Source organism: Biomphalaria glabrata, chromosome 12 (genome assembly GCF_947242115.1).
Source record: "Biomphalaria glabrata chromosome 12, xgBioGlab47.1, whole genome shotgun sequence".
Taxonomy (NCBI): Eukaryota; Metazoa; Mollusca; class Gastropoda; family Planorbidae; genus Biomphalaria; species Biomphalaria glabrata.
In genome coordinates this window covers 10,700,651-10,719,752 of record NC_074722.1, presented here as the reverse complement: position 1 = coordinate 10,719,752, position 19,102 = coordinate 10,700,651, and the positions used below count along the sequence as shown (strand labels likewise).

Here is a 19,102-nt window from a genome sequence, read left to right as displayed (position 1 = left end):
CATTCTTTTTTTTTTTTTTTACATTTCTATTTATGAATAAATTGTAAGCTAAAAGTACAAATTGTAAAAACGACTCTAATTGTTATAAAAATAAAACTTTTTTTTATTCTTTTAAATTTGCGATAGTTTTGTATAAGAGTCCTTCCCCCAATATATATATTAACACATATGTATATATTTTAACAAAACTAAAGTAAACATAAATTATGTTTCATTTCAAATGTCTCTAATGGCATAAGAAATAATTAGATATTCAAGTAATTTCACTGAGTTTTTAAAATATCCATAAATAAACAACATTTTAAAGAATTAGGCTCAAAAATATAACAGAACAATGCTTTAGTTTGGTGCAGGGAACAGTACCAGGTGAAAGAAAGAGAGACAGACAAGAATGCAGGGAACAGTACCGGGTGAAAGAAAGAGAGACAGGCAAGAATGCAGGGAACAGTACCGGGTGAAAGAAAGAGAGACAGACAAGAATGCAGGGAACAGTACCAGGTGAAAGAAAGAGAGACAGACAAGAATGCAGGGAACAGTACCAGGTGAAAGAAAGAGAGACAGACAAGAATGCAGGGAACAGTACCGGGTGAAAGAAAGAGAGACAGGCAAGAATGCAGGGAACAGTACCAGGTGAAAGAAAGAGAGACAGACAAGAATGCAGGGAACAGTACCAGGTGAAAGAAAGAGAGACAGGCAAGAATGCAGGGAACAGTACCAGGTGAAAGAAAGAGAGACAGACAAGAATGCAGGGAACAGTACCGGGTGAAAGAAAGAGAGACAGGCAAGAATGCAGGGAACAGTACCAGGGGAACGAAAGAGAGACAGATAAGAATGCAGGGAACAGTTACGATGAAAGAGACTCCTGGCAATAAAAAAGAGAGGAATGGAGAAGGGCTGTAGGCAGATTATGTGTGGTGCCCCAAAGGTCCAACAGAGTAATGAAAAAGGGAAGACAACATCCGTCTTCATGTAGATTTCTAGATATATGTGTGTGTGTGTGTATAGTGTCCTGGCGACCAACAATACGCAGACCATAGCAACGAGGTGCTCCTTAGGCCAGTAAAGTTGTGTAGGGTTCAACATAATTTTGCCTGCTCTGTGAGACTGCAGCAAATGACAGAGCCTCTTGGTTGCGGATCGCCTAAGATTTCTTCTGCATCAAGTTTTTTTTTTTATTTAATTGTGAGCACACATTTATTTATCTGTAAACGAAAAAAATTGGGGGTCGCCGCCTAGTGGGAAAACTGAGAACCGCTACTTTTGGCACATCACTTCAGTACTGGCATGAGGCTTGCTGAAGCACAACAAAAACTAGTACAGAACCTATGCAAAGAAACAGAAAGATGTTGTAATCCCTATGGCAGGATGCTCAATCTGTAGCCTGATATTCTGAATCAAATGGTTGCATCAGCCATTAAACTGTTCACATTCGAGAAAACCCGTACTTTATAAGTATAATAAAACATTCTTGCAAAAATTGTACATTAAATTAAATATCTCTATGACAGGATTGCTAGAACTGCTATTATTGGGATGAGATCATTCGGAATGGTTGCTTCATGATAACATGTTCACGTGAACTTGAAAAGCAAGGCCACTATGTTAGAAAAAAACAACTTCAAAGATAGTCCATGAGTTCCCGGAACAGAGGCAGACAAAAGAAACTTTGGAGCAACATATCCACGCGGTGGAGATTTCAATATCAGCTAAGATAAGGGTTTGTTACAAAATCTGTCGCCTGTCCTCTTATGGCGATCCGCTTGATTACTTCGCTATAGGTTTGACAAATATGATTTTAAAAAAAACTTGAAATTTCTGATTTTCAACTATCCAGGACTCAATATTCTTTTCTGTTCTTTGACATTTATTAATTTCTCTTTTATATGGCTAGGGATAGAAGTAACATTTTTAAGTTGAGTTTTGAGTTTTTCCTTCATCCCTTTTGTTTTAGTAGATAAAGTGATTCCGTGAAGCTGGGTTGTTAGTGTTTTCTTGTCTAAGTTTTTTGTTGTTGAGCTGACAGAAAGAGTCTGAGTTTGGTTGTGGAGGTAAGAGTAGAGGATGTAGAAAGTGGCCGGCTGTGCAATGAACGCCATCAAGCCGCACTTTTGGCCTTGACTCTGAAGACATTGCAAGAGTCTTTCTTCTTTCCCCCTGGAGGTTTCGCGGTAGATATTGATAAACTTCGCTCCTACTTTGTTGGCTACAAAGCCGTAGGTGAAAACGTCATCAATCCAGAAGAACAGGGTCCTCCTTCCAGCCTGGTCCATCTTGTGCACCAGGTCAGGGCTGAGGACAGCGAAATAGCCCATGCAGTGGTTAAAGTTGTACAGGTCCTCCTGTATCTCCGACTGCGTGACTCTCCACTTCCCACTCCTTCTGACCTTGTCGTAGATCACCGAGTCGCACAGGACGACGCCTTCTTTGCCTCGGCCATGCTTGTTCCAGACGTCAAAGACGTGATGTACGTCAGTGAAGACGTCATCGTCAAGACGTAACAACAGCTTGAGACCTCGGCAGTGATCGTCCAGCCATTTGTATACGAAGATCGCCTTGAACGTCAGGTTCCTGTAAGAGTCCACAAAACTGCCCTGGACAAGGTCTCCATACTGTTGGTTCTCTTTGATAATCTCGGACTGAAGCGTGAAATTACTCACTAGACCCATGAAGAACAGCACCTGAAAGGGATTTAGAACAAGACCAAATCAATTTAAACTATTATCAAGATTTCTTCTCGACTTTATCAAAATTAATATTTGACCAATATTTTAACTCTTTCTCTCCGTAATTATTTACCACATTCTGGTGAAATCAAGGTTGGAATCGTCAATAATTTTTAACCTAAACATCAGTAATCAAAGTACCCCTATTTCAGGCCATTCGATCTATAGGGCATATGTCTTTCCTTTCACAACTAATTTAAGGTACCCATTAGATTTGGGAGGTCTCAGGAGCTTTCTAAAAAATCCCGAAATTCAATGTCCCAGCTTTCACTGAGATTTGAACCCGAGAACCCATGAAGAAGTCATGCGCCTAACTATTCAGCCACTAAGCTTCCGTTTGTATATATGCAATAGTCTGAGTAATTATAACGGAAAATAATATGTAAACGTGTAATCAGAAACAACGGACTCATCAAGTTACAGACAAAAATATAAACAATTATTTTATAGAGTAGGAAATATTTTCATATGGCATTAACATACTCATTCATATAACATTCACAAATGTTATTCAGCTATCCTCAAATTTTGGAGTCGCGGTGGCTGCGAGGAAAGGCGCTTGGCTTCTGAACCGGGGGTCCCGGGTGCGAATTCTGCGATGACTGTAATTTTTATTTCGGTATCTTTGGGCGCCTTGAGTCCACCAAACTCTAATGGGTACCTGACATTTGTCGAGGAAAAATAAAGACGGTTGGTCTTTGTGCTGCCCACTTGACACCCTCGTTAACCGTGGGCCACAGAAACATGGTCTTTACATCATCTGTCCTTTAGTTCGCAAGGTCTAAAAGGGAACTTTATCTCCAAATTACGGGCATATGTCGTTTACTGCTTAAAATGTGTATGCACTGAATGATATGCTGATAGGTTCAGAAGCCAGATTTCTTAACGTTTAAAAGTTATTTTCCCATAACCATCGACATTCTTACATTCTCTGTAAGGAAATCGACCAATACGTGAAATCCGTTTGGCATCTAAGTCATCACAATATGGCTCATATTTTGTACCTTGATCTTGTAAGGGGCAGTCTTCTGGTAGTCTGAATACAGCCACCTGAACGTACTTCTTTTCTCAGTATTGTTTGGTGCTGTGTGCACCGCCATTATAGCGTCATAGGAACTGGCGTTATGACAACTTGATTTACTATCTGTAACAACCTAAAGATTAATTAATTAGTGAATTAATTATAGCGAAAAATAAATTAACGCCACATAATCCAACAATTATTTAACAACATACAATCCAAAACAAATATAGGTCATATAAAGAAAAAAAGTCTAGTATAAAATGTTAAATACAACTTTTTGTTTTATGTAAATAAACGATTGTTTGTTCCCAGAAGATCTAGATCTTATTCACAGTTACACACAATGTTTCAATCGTGAGTTACGAAGTTGTTCTGACATAGCGTAATTTCGGAATTTGATATGACTCCTCTTGTCTCGAAAGACGATGGATGCGCCAAGATGAATTACTGACGTAGACTTTTTGCCCTAAATCTAGACACTCTGTTGTGATTGAACAGATTATCTTCTGGGTTCGAATCTCGTTGAAGACTGGGATTTTGAATTTCATAATTTTCAGGGCGCTCCAACCAACTCTAATGGGTACCTGACTTAGAAGTTGGGGAAGGTAAAGCCGGTTGGTCGTTGTGTTGGCCACATGACACCCTTCTCGGTAAACGTTGGCAAAGAAACAGATGACCTTAACCTTATAGATTACAAGGTCTGAAAGGGGAACTTTACTTTACAATGACTACAAAAATGTAGGTATAACAGTTAGTCATAGTTAATGTAGCTACAAAAAGATCAAGGTACGGCGGCTACTCGAAGTCTGGTTTCAAATGAGGTCTTATTAAACTTGTAAATGAAAAATGTTTTACATACAAATACACAATTATGAAAACAAGTGTACAAATTCTTAAGTATATACAGTCTCTGACTATACAGTGTTTAATGTTTTTCAATGCTATAACTTAGAAGAAGTGAACCAAACTTTTATCAGTAACGTATATATTTAATGTTTCGGTGTTTGTTAAATGAACTTATGACATAAGGAAATTATAAAAGTGTTACGAGACGCAACAGTTGTGCTTGGACTTATCAAATTGTGAAGGATAAGCTTACTTTATTTGTCTTTTTATTACACTGTTACATATATCTAAATGTAGGCGTACGAAATGTATCGAACTGTGTATTTTTTTAAAAATATATCCACTCAAGCAAAAGTGTTTGAACTTTACCTTTATGTAAGGATCATAAAACGAAGTATCTGTCAAGTTCTTCCAAAATCTTTCAAAAGGAACTGATGTAGAAGAACTCATCGTGGTCTCATTAGCAGACGCCGTCCTAACTGAATTGACGTAACTTGTATTTGAGGTGCTTGTAACATTAAAATATTTGCCAACAATTTTCACCGAAGAGTTTCGCGCTAATTTCTCAGCCTGGATCTTACGTGAGACCAGCATTAACAAAAGCACTTGCTTTGGAATTGAGGACACGTTCTCTAGAAGAGAGCTGTTCAACGACTTGAAGCCGCTCGCCTGTGAGTATCTGGTCGGAGGTTTACTGCTCGGTACAAGAGGCCGGCTGGTTGACGTTTGACGAGACTCCTTCAGCAACCTCGATACCCTGTCTGCTGCTATGTCCGTGTTGAAGTAATAAAAATCTCTTCCACTTATTAGAGCCAAAATTACAATTGTAAAGATGGCAACCAAAGGTCGACGAAATCTCCGTATTTTTCTGAGCATGCCTAAACTTTGACAATATTTTTCACAATATCTGAAGAGAGAGAGAAAAAAAATGCATCTAGCTTACAAACGTTGGCCTAAATTGAGAACACTTTATCAGAGAGTCTAAAGTACTTGACTATTTGTAGTGTTAATCAATAAACACAGTTGGATACAGGTTATCGTTCGACTATGCTTCCAAGACCTGCCTTATACTAACACTTTATGATGTGCACAGTATACTTCCATACTAATAGGACTACTTGTTACTTATCTAGAGGCCAGACACTTGTAAAAATCTCCCTATTAAGAAACGGGCCAAATCGTAAACTTGGGGATATGTTGAGTTTATACGTGATTTAGAGTCTAAAAAATGTATATCATATCACTTTTCTGAACAAAATGTTTTTTCTTCAAGTCTTATCAGAGCTATATCCAGGTTCAATGTTACTTTGCATACCAACTTGATCCCTTGTTTTGGTAGCAAACTAACACCTACCATCACAACCCCATCACAACCCCATCTCTCAAAGGCAAGCCTAATATGTTGTGTTATTAGTTAATATCAAGTCGACAAAAAAAAAGAGACAAATATTAACGACAAATATTAACGACTATAAAATACATGTTTTAGATGCGTTTTTGTGTTGATAAAATATGAAGGACACAGGTATGTCTTCGAATACAAGTAAACTGCTGTATTATTTTACTTTCTTCGGACATCTACAGCCATTATTAATATAGATTTAACGTAACGCATATTTCCTTGTCAAGGTATTTTAATCTCGCTTGACATAGCATACAATAATCTTAATATAAATACGAAAAAAAAAAATCCACAACTTTTCGTTTGATTCTTCCAATTGGGCTGGACGAATAATAAAAAAACACTCTAACTTTTAACCTGTAATTACTAACCTTATGCATACAACAATTAAGCCTCTTTCACGATCGAATGGTAGCAGTACATTATTCACCAAACAATTTTTTTTTTAATTCGCAGTTTAATCAAGTTTGATTTTTATATGTGTATTAGTAAAAAAAATGTGAGCTTTCTTTTTTATCTAGCTTTTTATTGTATACATTTCCCCTTTCTTTGTAGAGCTTATATTAGCGGTCCCCGTAAGGGGAAAAGCCGCTATTAACTCTTCTGTCTGTCGGATAAAAAATGTGAAAACCTTATTTCCACACCACTCTTTTTTGGATCCAGTTGAGACTTTACACAAGTATTCATTAGCAAAGACAATACAAGAATCAATTTAAAAACAAAATAACTAATTAGTCAATAATTTACAGATAATTAATTATTATGTTTGATAACAAAGGAAAAAAATCCTTGAGTATTCACATATATGTATAAATAAGCGGGCTTTTGTCACTTTAGATCAGCGGTTATCAACATTTTAAGCTCGGCGACCCTCATTTCTACAATCCCCCACTCTGCCGCCACCCCCACCCACACAGTAATAGAAGAGTAGACAAAAACAATCCATATTTCTAATGGCCTTAGGCGACTCCTGGCTAATCGTCAATCGACCCCAAAGGGGGTCGCGACCCATAGGCTGAGAACCTCTGCTTTAGATAATTGTGCATCTGTTTCTGCGGCAAATGGTTAACTAGGGTGTCATGTTGCGACCACAACGACCAACCGTCTTTACTTTTCTCCAAACCAATATCAGGTAAAGCTGGGTGGACTCAAAGGCGCCCAAAAGAACCCGAAATAAAAAAATCCCAGTCTTCACCAGGATTTGAATTCGCATTTCTTAGACAGAGAAGATAATAAGGTGACGCTCTGCGCATGTCCATGTGTTCATCTAGCCGTGGTTGGTTTTCTGGGACGACTCAAGCAACCCATTGCATCTTAAAAAATAAAACAACAAACATCTAGAATAATTTTTTTGTTAATTGACACTACATTCTTTATACAACTTATTGGGCGATTTTTTCCTCTTTATAAGTAATGAGTGTTATACTTAAAAAAAATGAACATTTTGTATGCCGCCCCATTCCACCCTTCCCATCTAGAAAGAGTCCTGAATAAGTGAATATATAAATCTACTAGACTTTATAATATTCCAGTGATAGGCTAATAACTCTAGACTTAGAAGACGATGCGAGCAAAATATTCCTGAACATTCATTTTATTCAACTCTTGAATGAATGCGGGAATATCCGAAAACGCTTAGTCCGTTAACTAGAACGAAATGTTTTCTTTTTTTCTTTGAAATATTATAACGGCCCAACTAGAGCTTTCTCCAGCGTGTCCAACGAGCTAGCAAGTCTTTTCCTAACGATATACAGGAACTGTCCAATTTTATAGGAGATACGTGTCCACACAGAAGATTTTTCAAACCCAGAAGTTTTCCAAAAGTGACTAGTTGAACAGAGGTATTGTTAAAAGGTCTATTAGTACATCTGAGCTATTTGCAGTAGAAGCGGTGAGGGAAATACAGGAATTAAACTTTCATGGGCGTTCATGTGGGGCGCCCTGCGGGGGGTTTGGGTAACACCCGAAACTTGAAAAACAAATAAATGGTTATTCACGTGTAAAGAAAATGATAAAGTTTGCAAGAAAGAAAAAGAGAGAGGAAGAATAAAAGAGCAAAGAGGTAAAGAAAAAAAAAGAGAAAAAGAGAGAGAAAGAGAACTGCAGGGGTAAAAGAAAGAGTAATAGAGCAGCTAAAAGAGATATAAAGAAAGAGGAAGAAAGAAAAAAAAAGAGACAAAGGGAGAAATGAATGAAGAGAGAGGGATAGAGAGATGAAGAAGAGATAGAGGAAGAGAAAACGTGAAAAATTGCAGAAATATGTAAAGAGCAAGAAAAGAGAGAAAGAAAAAATTAGTAAAAGAGAAAGAAAGAAATACTAAGAAAGAAAGAAAGCATTAGTAAGTGAGAAAGAAAGAATTAGTAAGAGAGAAAGAAAGAATTAGTAAGAAAGAAAGAATTAGTAAGAAAGAAAGAATTAGTAAGAAAAAAAGAGTAAGAGAGAAAGAAAGAATTGGTAAGAAAGAAAGAATTAGTAAGAAAGAAAGAATTCGTAAAAAGAAAGAAAGAGTAAGAAAGAAAGAATTAGTAAGAGAGAAATAAAGAATTAGTAGGAGAGAAAGAGAGAATTGGTAAGAAAGATTTAGTAAAAGAGAAAGAATTATTTAGAAAAAAAAAGAATTAGTAAGAAAGAAAGAATTAATAAGAATCTATTCGAGCTAAGGAATTAGATAGAAAAAAAAATTTTAACAGATAAAATAAGAATTAGTAAGCGAGAAGGTGATAAGCTGGCAGAGAACGGGTGCAATAATTAGTTTGGGGGGGGGGGAGGAGACATACCTTTCTAATGAGAGCAAACTGTGTTTAACGCTTACGTAATTGATTGCTTTAATAGCCCTAGAGTTTGCCTGGTCATAGAAACAGCACTCTCTTGCCTGACTAAGTAAACACGACTTTCGTTCATCTCCCTATTTGCACGACATTTGTTTGTCTGCCTATTTACACAAACAAAGTTAAACTACAGAAATGAAGAGAAACGACGTTTAGAATTAGCTTGAGTGTGTTGATCATATTTTCTTCGGCGGGACACCTCGCCCTCGACAACGATCTAAACTTTATTAAACGGTTGAACTAAAGGACTGAAACGTCTGCTGGGTCAAGGTTAATGAAAACCTCACGAACTGAATAGTTTTGTGACGAATTTCCCAAAGGATAATAAGGATTATTAATATTATTATTTTTATTTTAGAAAGGAGCTTCGGTCAATTCTCTGGCACAGCCATGGTCGAAGTTTATCAGAGGGAAACATTAATTCATTTGAGTTCCTTTAACTGTGTTCACTCAGGAATATTATTATTTTGTTGGTCTTCTTCAGTCGTAGAACGACTATGATTCATCTCGCACACTTCCTCATGTGGCTGTGGAGACTTATTTTGGAGAGACACTCCCGTCCACAAATAGCGCAGGTTAAGGTAGCTTTTGCTTCGGTGGTAGAGGAGCTGACCATTTTTTGGATTGTACGTTTTTTCTTCCTGAGCTGAGGCCCATGTTCTTTCACTGTCCATAGCTTTCACTTATTTGAGGTCACGTTTTATTACATCTATGTAGCGGAGGTGGGGGCGACCAGTTTTTCTTGAGCCAGTCGAGAGTTGTCCGTAGAGGATGCCTTTCGGGGTGCGATTTTTCTCTATTCGGCAAACATGTCCAAGTCACCACAAGCGGCGTTGTCTTAGGGCTGTAAAGATGCTGAGAAGACCTGCTCGCGCAAGGATCTCAGTATTGCATACTTTTTCTTTTCATGTGATTTTCAAGATCCTACGGAGACATCGCAAATGGAATGAGTTTAGTTTTCTCTCTTAGGTGGTCCATGATTCACTGCCATACAGTAGTGTACTCATAACTCATGCCTTGTAGACTTCCATTTCGGTCACTTTAGTGAGCTTCTGGTTTTCCAAAACTCTTGGCCTGAGTCTAGCGAAAGTCGAGGCAGCCTTCCCTAAGCGTTTTTTAATCTCCTTTTTAGAAACAGGTCATCTTGAATTGTGGATCCCAGATAGCAAAATTCATTTACAGCGTCCAGCTTGTTATCATTTATGAGGATGGAGGGTGGTGCTGTAGCAGGTGGTCCCATAACATTTGTTTTCTTCGTGCTAATAGTTAAGCCATATTCTTTACAGGCTTGAGAGAAGCGAGACATTAGTAACTGAAGCTCCTCTTGTGTGTGTGCCACTACCGCTGCGTCATCTGCGAATAAGATATCTCTTACGAGGGTGGTTTTGATTTTAGTTTAGACCCTCAGTCTAGCAATATTTAGGAGTTTGCCATCAAATCTGGAATGAGGATAGGTGCCTTCGGTGGATTTGTCAAACGCGTTGTGGATTAGCAGTGAAAATAGTATTCCAAAGAGGGTTGGGGCCAGGACACATCTTTGTTTAACTCCACTGTTTATACTGAAACTTTCGAAGCTGGCACCGTTGAATTGCACTGTACCCATCATATTTAGTGGAAAGATACGATTACATTTAGTAGCTTGGGTGGACAGCCTATTATCTGTAAAATTTTAAAGGGGCAATCTCTGCTGACTAGATCGAAGGCCTTTGTCAGGTCAATGAACACAATATACAAAGGCCTCCTTTGTTCTCTGCACTTTTCCTGAAGTTGGCGGATGGAGAAAATTATGTCAATTGTGGATCTTCCTTAGCGAAAGCCGCATTGTGATTCTGGATAGACCCGATCAGCGAGTTTTTGTAGCTTGAGCAAAGACTTTGCCTACATTACTTAGGAGGGAGATTCCCCCGTAATTGTTGCAGTCGCTTCTGTCACCTTTATTCTTATACAGTGTAACGATTTTAGCATCCGGCACGTCCTGTGGCACAACACCTTCTTGCCAACATTTGCTAAGCAGTTCGTGTAGAGGTTGGATTAGTGTAGTTTTGCATTATTTTAGAAGATCTGGGGGGATACCATCGCATCTGGGTGCTTTGCGGGCAGCAATGTTGTCTATGGCTTTGTTGAGTTCTATTAGGGTGGGTGTTTCATCTAGCTCGTACATTGTAGGTAATTGGTTGATGGCCTTAAGGACTGAGGCAGAGACTGAGCTTGTTGTGGCGTAGAGTTCAGAGTAATGCTCAACCCATCTGTGCATTTGTTGGCACTTGTCTGTGATAATTTCCCCAGTGGTTGATTTAAGAGGTGCTGACTTGTTTTGGGAGGGTCCGAGAGCCTTTTTGATTCCTTCATACACCCTTCTTAGATTGCTTACTTGGGCTGCGAGCTGAATATTCTCACTGAGCTCTATACAGTATTCATTGGCACAGATCCTTGCTGTCCTCTGTGCTCTAGCTTCTTTCAGATTTAACAGGTTGCGTTGGGTAGCTTTTGCCTTGTATGTAGCGAGTGCATCTCTCTTTGCTAATGATAGGTGCTAAAATAGCTGCTTTAGAGTGAAACCAATTATTTCGTTTTGTAATTTTTTTTCAAAAGATTTCCAGGGAAGTCTTTTGTATGGTGGACTTGAGGTGTTCCCATTTTTCTGTTGCTGTATTTCCAGAAACATTTTTATACTCGCGTTCAAAAGATTCCGTAAACTGTATCTGGAGATCAGGGTGGCACATCTTGCTTACATCCGATTGAGGTCTTCCAATGGTGGATTTTTTTATGGAGAAGATTGATCTTACAACATACCAAGGAGTGATCTGTGTCAGTCTGCACTGTGATAGGACCTAGTAAGCTTGACAGATTTTAAGCACCTTTGTCTTACCATGATTAGGTCTAGTTGGTGCCAGTGTTTGGAGTGAGGATGCCGCCAAGATACTATGTGCTGTGGTTTAGTCCTGAAATAGATATTAGTGACACAGAGGAAGTGTAGTGAGCAAACCTCGAGGAGCCTTTGTCCATTTTCATTTACTTAACCGACACAAAAGCGCCCAATACAACTGTCCCATGAAGAGTTGTCAGATCCAACGATTGCATTTAGGTCACCGAAGATGATAACCTGTTCCGTATTTGGGATCTCGCTGAGAGCAGACGAAAGGTTGTCATAGAACATGTCTTTGGCTTCTGTTGTGGAACTCAATGTAGGAGCTTATCAAGGTCACGTGTCCAATAGATGTGTTAAGGCTTAGTAATAGGAGTCTTTCTGAACCGTTGCACTTCAGCTCTACTGTATTCAACAGTGTGTTCTTAACTGCGAAACCAACGCCATGTTCCCTTACTTCACTTTCGGCTTTGCCTTGCCAGAAGAGGGTGTAGTCTTTTTCTTTGGTTGAACCAGGGTCAGCTAAATGAGTTTCCTGGAGGGCGGCAATGTCTACTTCGACCCTGGACAGTTCATTGTTTATTATTGCGGATTTTCTGGCATCTTCTATGTCCGGTAAGTCCAGCTTGTAAGGTACGCACATTCCACGTGCCCAGTTTAAGAGTGGAGCTCCTCTTTGTTTTCTTCATGTCGACTGGTACATTGGCTTTGTGCTTTTCAGATTTAGTCCTATCCTCGTGTACCCAAACGAGGAAGACAGCCATGACGGGACAGCACCTTATTGGCTGGGGGCTGCCCAGCTTGAGGCGGGCAGTAGCTGTCCATTAGAATCCTAGAATCCTTCCCACCGTCGAAAGTGGCCCCTGGCGCCATGCTCTACGTCAATTGAGCATTTGACTAGATCTAGAAATCTAGAAATAGAATCTAGATCTAGGTCAATATTCTGATCAGGATTAGTAGGCCAACTACTGGGTATTAGTGCACTTATGCTGTTGGCATCAGATTCACTTCTTGATGTGATACTACTTCTTACATAATAAATAAATCTGCACCCCTAAGCTATTAGAAGATAATTATTTTCTTAATGGATTATAAATGTAAATTTTGTTCAAATTGTATAATACAATTAGATCTAAATTTAGATCTATGTCTGGCCTCTATTTAGTCAAATTTAGATTTTTGCCAGAAATGTGGCCTAGTGAAGATATGTGAAAACTGCGCGCTATAGGTATATAAGTTTTTGTTTTTTTTAACTTACAATTAAAAAGAAGTTCGTATCAAAATCCTTTTTAAAAACATTTCAATCAGTATTTCATTCAATGAGCAAGTCAATAAATGGAAAATGTATTTTAAAATAATACATTGATGCATTTTTTGTACCAATTCGCGAAGCTACGAATGAAGCTTGAGTTATTAATCCAGAAGTCTGTCCTTTTCAAAAAACTTACCTCCCTTGAATTTTTTTTTTTTAAACATATGGTGTAATTTTCTGAAACATCTGCTTACATAAATCATTTTAAAAAATTATATGGTTCACTTTCGGAAAAGAAAAAAGTAGCCTTTGGATCAGAACTTTGAGTGATCTAAAATATCATGATGTCCGATTTTCATTTTCTCTTGTAGTTTCTGAGATCTAAACGGGACGGACGGACAGAAATTAAACACAAAACTAATAAAATGTAAAATATTTAAAGTAAAATGTAAATTCTCAAAAGTAAAATGTATAATTTAGAAAGTAAAATATAAAATCTAGAAGGAATATGAAAAAATATTGAAAGTAAAATGTAAAATATTGAAAGTGAAATGTAAAATATTAAAAGTAAAATGTAAAATATTAAAAGTAAAATGTATAATTTAGAAAGTAAAACGTTAACTACTGAAAGTAAAATCTAAAATATTGAAAGAAAAATGATAAATAGTGAGAGTAAAATGTCTAATCTAGAAACTAAAGTATTGAATGTAAAATATTGAAAGTAAAATATAAAATATTGAAAGTAAAATGCAAAATATTGAAAGTAAAATGTAAAATATTGAAAGTAAGATGTAAAATTTAGAAAGTGAAATGTAAAATAGTAAAAGTAAAATGTATAATCTAGAAAGAAAAATTGTAAACATACATAGTAAAACGTAAAGTACTGAAAGTAAAATAAAATACAATTATAGAAATTAAAATGGGAAATTTAGAAAGTAAAACCTAAAGTGTGCAATTTGGAATATGTAACAATAGAGAGCAAATATTTAAATTGTAGATAGTAAAATGTAAAATATATATAAAATAAATCCTTCTGAATAGAATTTGCAAAAATGTAGGCCTAAAATGGCCTAAAGGCTAATACGATAGCTTTTCGACTAAAATGTAGTCTTAGGGTGCTAAAGATTTAATTAAAGTTTCCATCCATGGGCCATATGTTTGGTAAGCAATGCAGATCTCAATATTTTCAGAGCGAATATTAGAAGAAATAAATTCAAAATAGTCTCCCTTGATATACAATTGATGAGTTTTTTTTTAGTTGGTGGGAGAGAAGCAAATGTTTTGCTAAAATGGTTGTATTTCGACAGGCTGACGTTGATATTTTTTTTTCCATTTTTATCATGTTTTATTTTTATTTATCTATTTACTTATTTATTTTTTTTATAGTTTTTTTTTTTTTTGACTCGAAGACAAGCCTTATTATGTTGTGTTTTTTTTTTTTTGGCTCATAAAACGATTGGTAATGAATGTCTAGGTTGGAAAAGTCTCTGGTCGTCTTGTTCAGTTCTGCAATGATTGGGGCTTATACAGTGGACCTATAAGTATTAGAAATGTCTGTCCAAAGACTGTGTGAAGCGTCTAGTGTGGTTGTTTAACTTGTTGCCACCGCTGGCTAGCATATGTGAAGGGGGAGCAATTTTGTAAGTCATTCTTGCCAGTATTTAGCCTCTCCACAGCAAGTCCTATGCAGTACCTCCTCGTGGTGACAGATGGAAACTGAGGCTGTGAAGCCTCAGGCTAATATGCAAGGGTCCCGGAGGATGATTGGCCCCAAGATGTGAGGCAGGCATGGCCCGTCGGCGCGCGGACACGCCCTGCTGCCCACAAACCAATCTGCTTTGTGTGTGTCCCTGTAATGTCTAAGGCTAAGGGAGTAAACCGTAACAGAAAATCCATTCTTGGAGCCCCGTAGGTGAGGGGGACAGTAGTAAGACTACTGCACTTCTGCAGCCGCCTGACCCCAAATTAAGATGGCTTGCCATTCCTTTGGAATCGGTCAGTATGGAATGAGGCGAGTGTTGACGTATAGCCAGCTCAACACTCGCAAATTTACCGCCCAGGCTTTCCCCCAGCAATGGAAAGGCCACTTCATCTCTCACTAAGGGAAAAGATCGTCTCTCGAGACGTAAAATGCCACAGGGATTAGAAAGAGAATTATGCGGCCCAAAACTTAAGCCCAGAGAAGTGTGAGCTGGAGCGTGAGAGACTAATGAGCACTAGCGGATCCAGAACTTTGGAGTGGGGGGGGGGGGGCGATTTTTTTCCAAACCCTAACCCTAACGCCCAGTAAACCCTAACCCTATGCATAAACGTTAGTACAGCATAAATATATATACTTATATGTTGTCTGTTGTATTTATGTGTATGTTTCTGTTGTGTTGTCTTTATATGAGAAACGAGTCCTTGTAATCACAACAAATTTCCGTAAGGATCAATAAAGCAGTCTTAGTCTTAGTCTTAGTCTTATATAGATAGATAGATATATATATATAAATGAGAAATAAAAAAAGCAGTGTTTCTCAACTTTCTGCGAAGAAAAAAACTCAGACATGTTGAGCCCTTTCTCTTGATAGTTTGGGGGTGTGGGGGAGCGCTGTAAGGCTCCTAAGTTTTTTTTTTTGCATTCGTCACTGTAGAAACGCATTCTACTGACATTTACAGCTCATTATTTATCAGTGGGGTTCGAGGCAAGTCCCGACGCCAAAATCGGCTTCTTGCATTTTTCACTGCTGAAACGCAGTCTCCTGACATTTACAGCTAATTATTCATCAGTGGGGTTTAGGGGCAAGGCCCCGGCGCCAAAAGCGTTTTCTTGCATTTTTCACTGTTGAAACGCATTCTCCTGTCATCTACAGATCATTATTTATCAGTGAGGATCGGGGCGAAGACTCGACGCCAAAAGCGTTTTTTAGCATTCGTCACTGTAGAAACGCATTCTACTGATATTTACAGCTCATTATTTATTAATGGGGTTCGCCAAAAAAGGCTTCTTGCATTTTTCACTGCTGAAACGCAGTCTCCTGACATTTACAGCTAATTATTCATCAGTGGAGTTAGGGGCAAGGCCCTGTCGCCAAAAGCGTTTTCTTGCATTTTTCACTGTTGAAACGCATTCACCTGTCATCTACAGTTCATTATTTATCAGTGGGGATCGGGGCGAAGCCCCGACGCCAAAAGCGTTTTTTAGCATTCTTCACTGCAGAAACGCATTCTCCTGACATTTACAGCTCATTATTTATCAATGGGGTTCGGGACAAGGCCCCGACGCCAAAAACGTTTTCTTGCATTTTTCACTGCTGAAACTCATTCTCCTGACATCTACAGTTCATTATTCATCCTATTAAAAAATGACCTTTTTAATAATGTTTTACTTGAAAAAATATTCTAATATGAATTAGAATGGCCCTTACTACATTGCAAATAAAACAATTTGAAGATGCCCCACATATTTAGATTTAGGCTTTGAAGATCGCCGACGAAAAAAAAACTAGAATAATATTTTTTTTTTTAAAGTTCATTTGTAAGTGATACATTTTGTTCAATAAGCATGTTTGTAACTTTGTTTTGTTACAGAACTATAATTCAAAGCTCTAACGAAAAGTTTCGGAATTGGGAGGAGAAATTAAGTGGACCAATTAGACTGTACTCTAAATTTGTTTGCATTTTTAGGATTGAAGCATAAATTATGAGCTATATTACCAAATTTATTTAACTAGAAAAATAGCAGATTGAGTAAAGGTTGGAAAAAGGTGACTAGGAAAAGAATATTTGGCTTCAGAACTCATCTCAATTGTTACTCTTATTCTGAAGAATTTTGTATGAATTCTAAATTTTCCAAAGCAGTCTTTCTTTAAAAAATTATGATAAATGTATGTGAAATTACATAAACTCTGTCGCCATATTTGACTATTTTGTTTTAAAACATCATGTTTTCGTCTGGAAAGGGGAGGGGCGGTAAAATGAAAACGATTAATCCTCGCTCCTTTTAATAATTTCTGTTAATGATTGCATTTGGCATTAAAGAATAGGGGTTGTGCAACTCGATATAAGAATTTATTTTATAGCACATATATAGTATATTAGTGACAGATTTTTCTAATAATTTTGTAATTTCTTAACTATAATTAAAAAAAAAAAAGCATTGGTTTGTCCGATGGGCGGAAGGCGATTGCATGTATCGTCCCTTCAACCTAGTACAACTTTTTTTCATTTTATATTTACTAATGATAAAATTTGAGATTAGAGTGTGTGTGCGACATAATATACAAATGGGTTCACATATCGATACGTAGCTTATATTATATAGATATTCAACTAATTTTGTTTACAAACTATGATTTCCCCATAAAAGTAGGACCGCCCCCCCCCCACTCAAAGGATTTAGGTGGGAATGGCAGTAGATGTATTCACCCCCCCCCCCACCCAATCGGAAAACAGGGGAACGACATAATATAAAGATCAGTTAAAACACCAATAACACTTTTTAATCATATAGATATTTAATTGATTCTGTTAGCAAGCTGTGATTTATACACATTTATTGGACGGCCCCCCCACTCGAAAGTTTATGGGGTGGGGGGGCGGGATTAATGCCATCGCCCCCTCCCGACCCCACCAAATCGGCCAAAATGCCTGAGGGGGGGGGGGCGAAATAATCTAAAAATAGGTTGAAATATAAATAATTAGCATATATTATTAATATAAGTAATAAATTCGTATACAAATTGTGTGAATTCTATACTAAAATTCCTCCGCCCCCTCTCCCTTCAGGGGGGGGGGGTCGGCCGAGTTGGGGGCGATCGCCCCTACCGCTCCCCCTGGATCCGCCAGTGCTAATGAGACACACACACACACGACACACACAATAATGATTATCATGAAACATCGACTTCGTTTCATTTGAAGGTTTCTTACCTCTGTTGATGTTATTCTCATAAATCAAATTTCTTAATAAATTCTATCCGAAAAAGAACATTTGTTTCAAAACTTTGAAACATAACTATAATGATGTTATAATTAACCCAAGACAACATTCAGTTATGCAATGGAATAGTCCACTCGGGAAGAGGGAGAATAGTTCACCGAATCTCAACAATGTGAAGGTAACTTTTCGCTGAGTTGCTTCGTCTGATCGTTGAATAGCACGTTAAAATTACCAACACGGCACGTCATATCAGGATACCAGGGGTGGGCAATAATTTCCTACTGAGGGCCACATTAGAAAATTTATTTCTACTCGATTGCGCAAATATACTGTATTAACCATACACATTGTAATGAAAAGTAAGTAATGAAACCGTTTACAATTTCGTAATATGATTGTATACTGTTTTTTTTTAATATAGGCAATAGTATGCATAACGACAAGTATAACAAAAAAAGAGTATTAAATAAAGAATATGACATCTATTACACATTTAAAATAATATTCAAGAACTTTGTAGCCAATATTAATGTTTGATTTTCATGTGTTATGCTCTTCCGCGGTGTTTAGTACTACAACGTATAGTGCAAGCAAAGTGGAGGTAACACTGAACTCAATACTTGAACAGAGAACACCGACAAAAGGCCAACAGTCGATACATAGAGTCGACGCTGGTGTTGAAACAACAAACACTTTTAATACTTAATACAGGAACCGTCCGATGTCCTCTATTACAAGCCGTCTATATAATTCTTCTTATTCTTACAGTAAATAAGAAAGCGTCTTGATTCTAAAGCGTCGCCTAGAGAGTTCTTGTTTTTAACTATCTGTCACGTCACTTGTCGCTAAGTAAAACTATCCCCTTATTCCCGAAACAAATACTAAATTCTAATCATGTCATAACACATGATAGTGATCACACTGGCAGTTCATTTGATCGCACCGATGGTGTAATCACACTGACTAGTGTGATTGCATCGACAGCTAGTGTGATCTACTGACAGCTAGTGTGATCAATAGACAGCTAGTGTGATCAACTGACAGCTAATATGATCAATAGACAGCTAGTATGATCAATTGACAGCTAGTGTCATTACAATGACAGATAGTGTGACAGATAGTGTGATCGCATTGACAGATAGTGTGATCGCATTGACAGCTATTATGATCTAATAATGTGATCAATTATAATATTCAAGAACTTTGTAATCAATATTAATGTTTGATTTTCATGAA

At 37.6% G+C, this 19,102-nt stretch overlaps 1 protein-coding gene across 1 annotated transcript; it reads right to left on the bottom strand.

Moving 5' to 3' along the window:
- Positions 1-1,723: 1,723 nt before the first annotated feature.
- Positions 1,724-18,085, bottom strand: LOC106056035 (lactosylceramide 1,3-N-acetyl-beta-D-glucosaminyltransferase B-like). Its single transcript, XM_056007052.1, has 4 exons — positions 17,857-18,085; positions 4,963-5,500; positions 3,728-3,877; positions 1,724-2,678 (listed from the first exon to the last, which is right to left on the bottom strand). Exons 2-4 carry the CDS (start codon positions 5,467-5,469, stop codon positions 1,827-1,829), a joined length of 1,509 nt encoding a protein of 502 aa, XP_055863027.1. The 5' UTR covers positions 5,470-5,500; positions 17,857-18,085; the 3' UTR covers positions 1,724-1,826.
- Between the last annotated feature and the right edge of the window lie 1,017 nt (positions 18,086-19,102).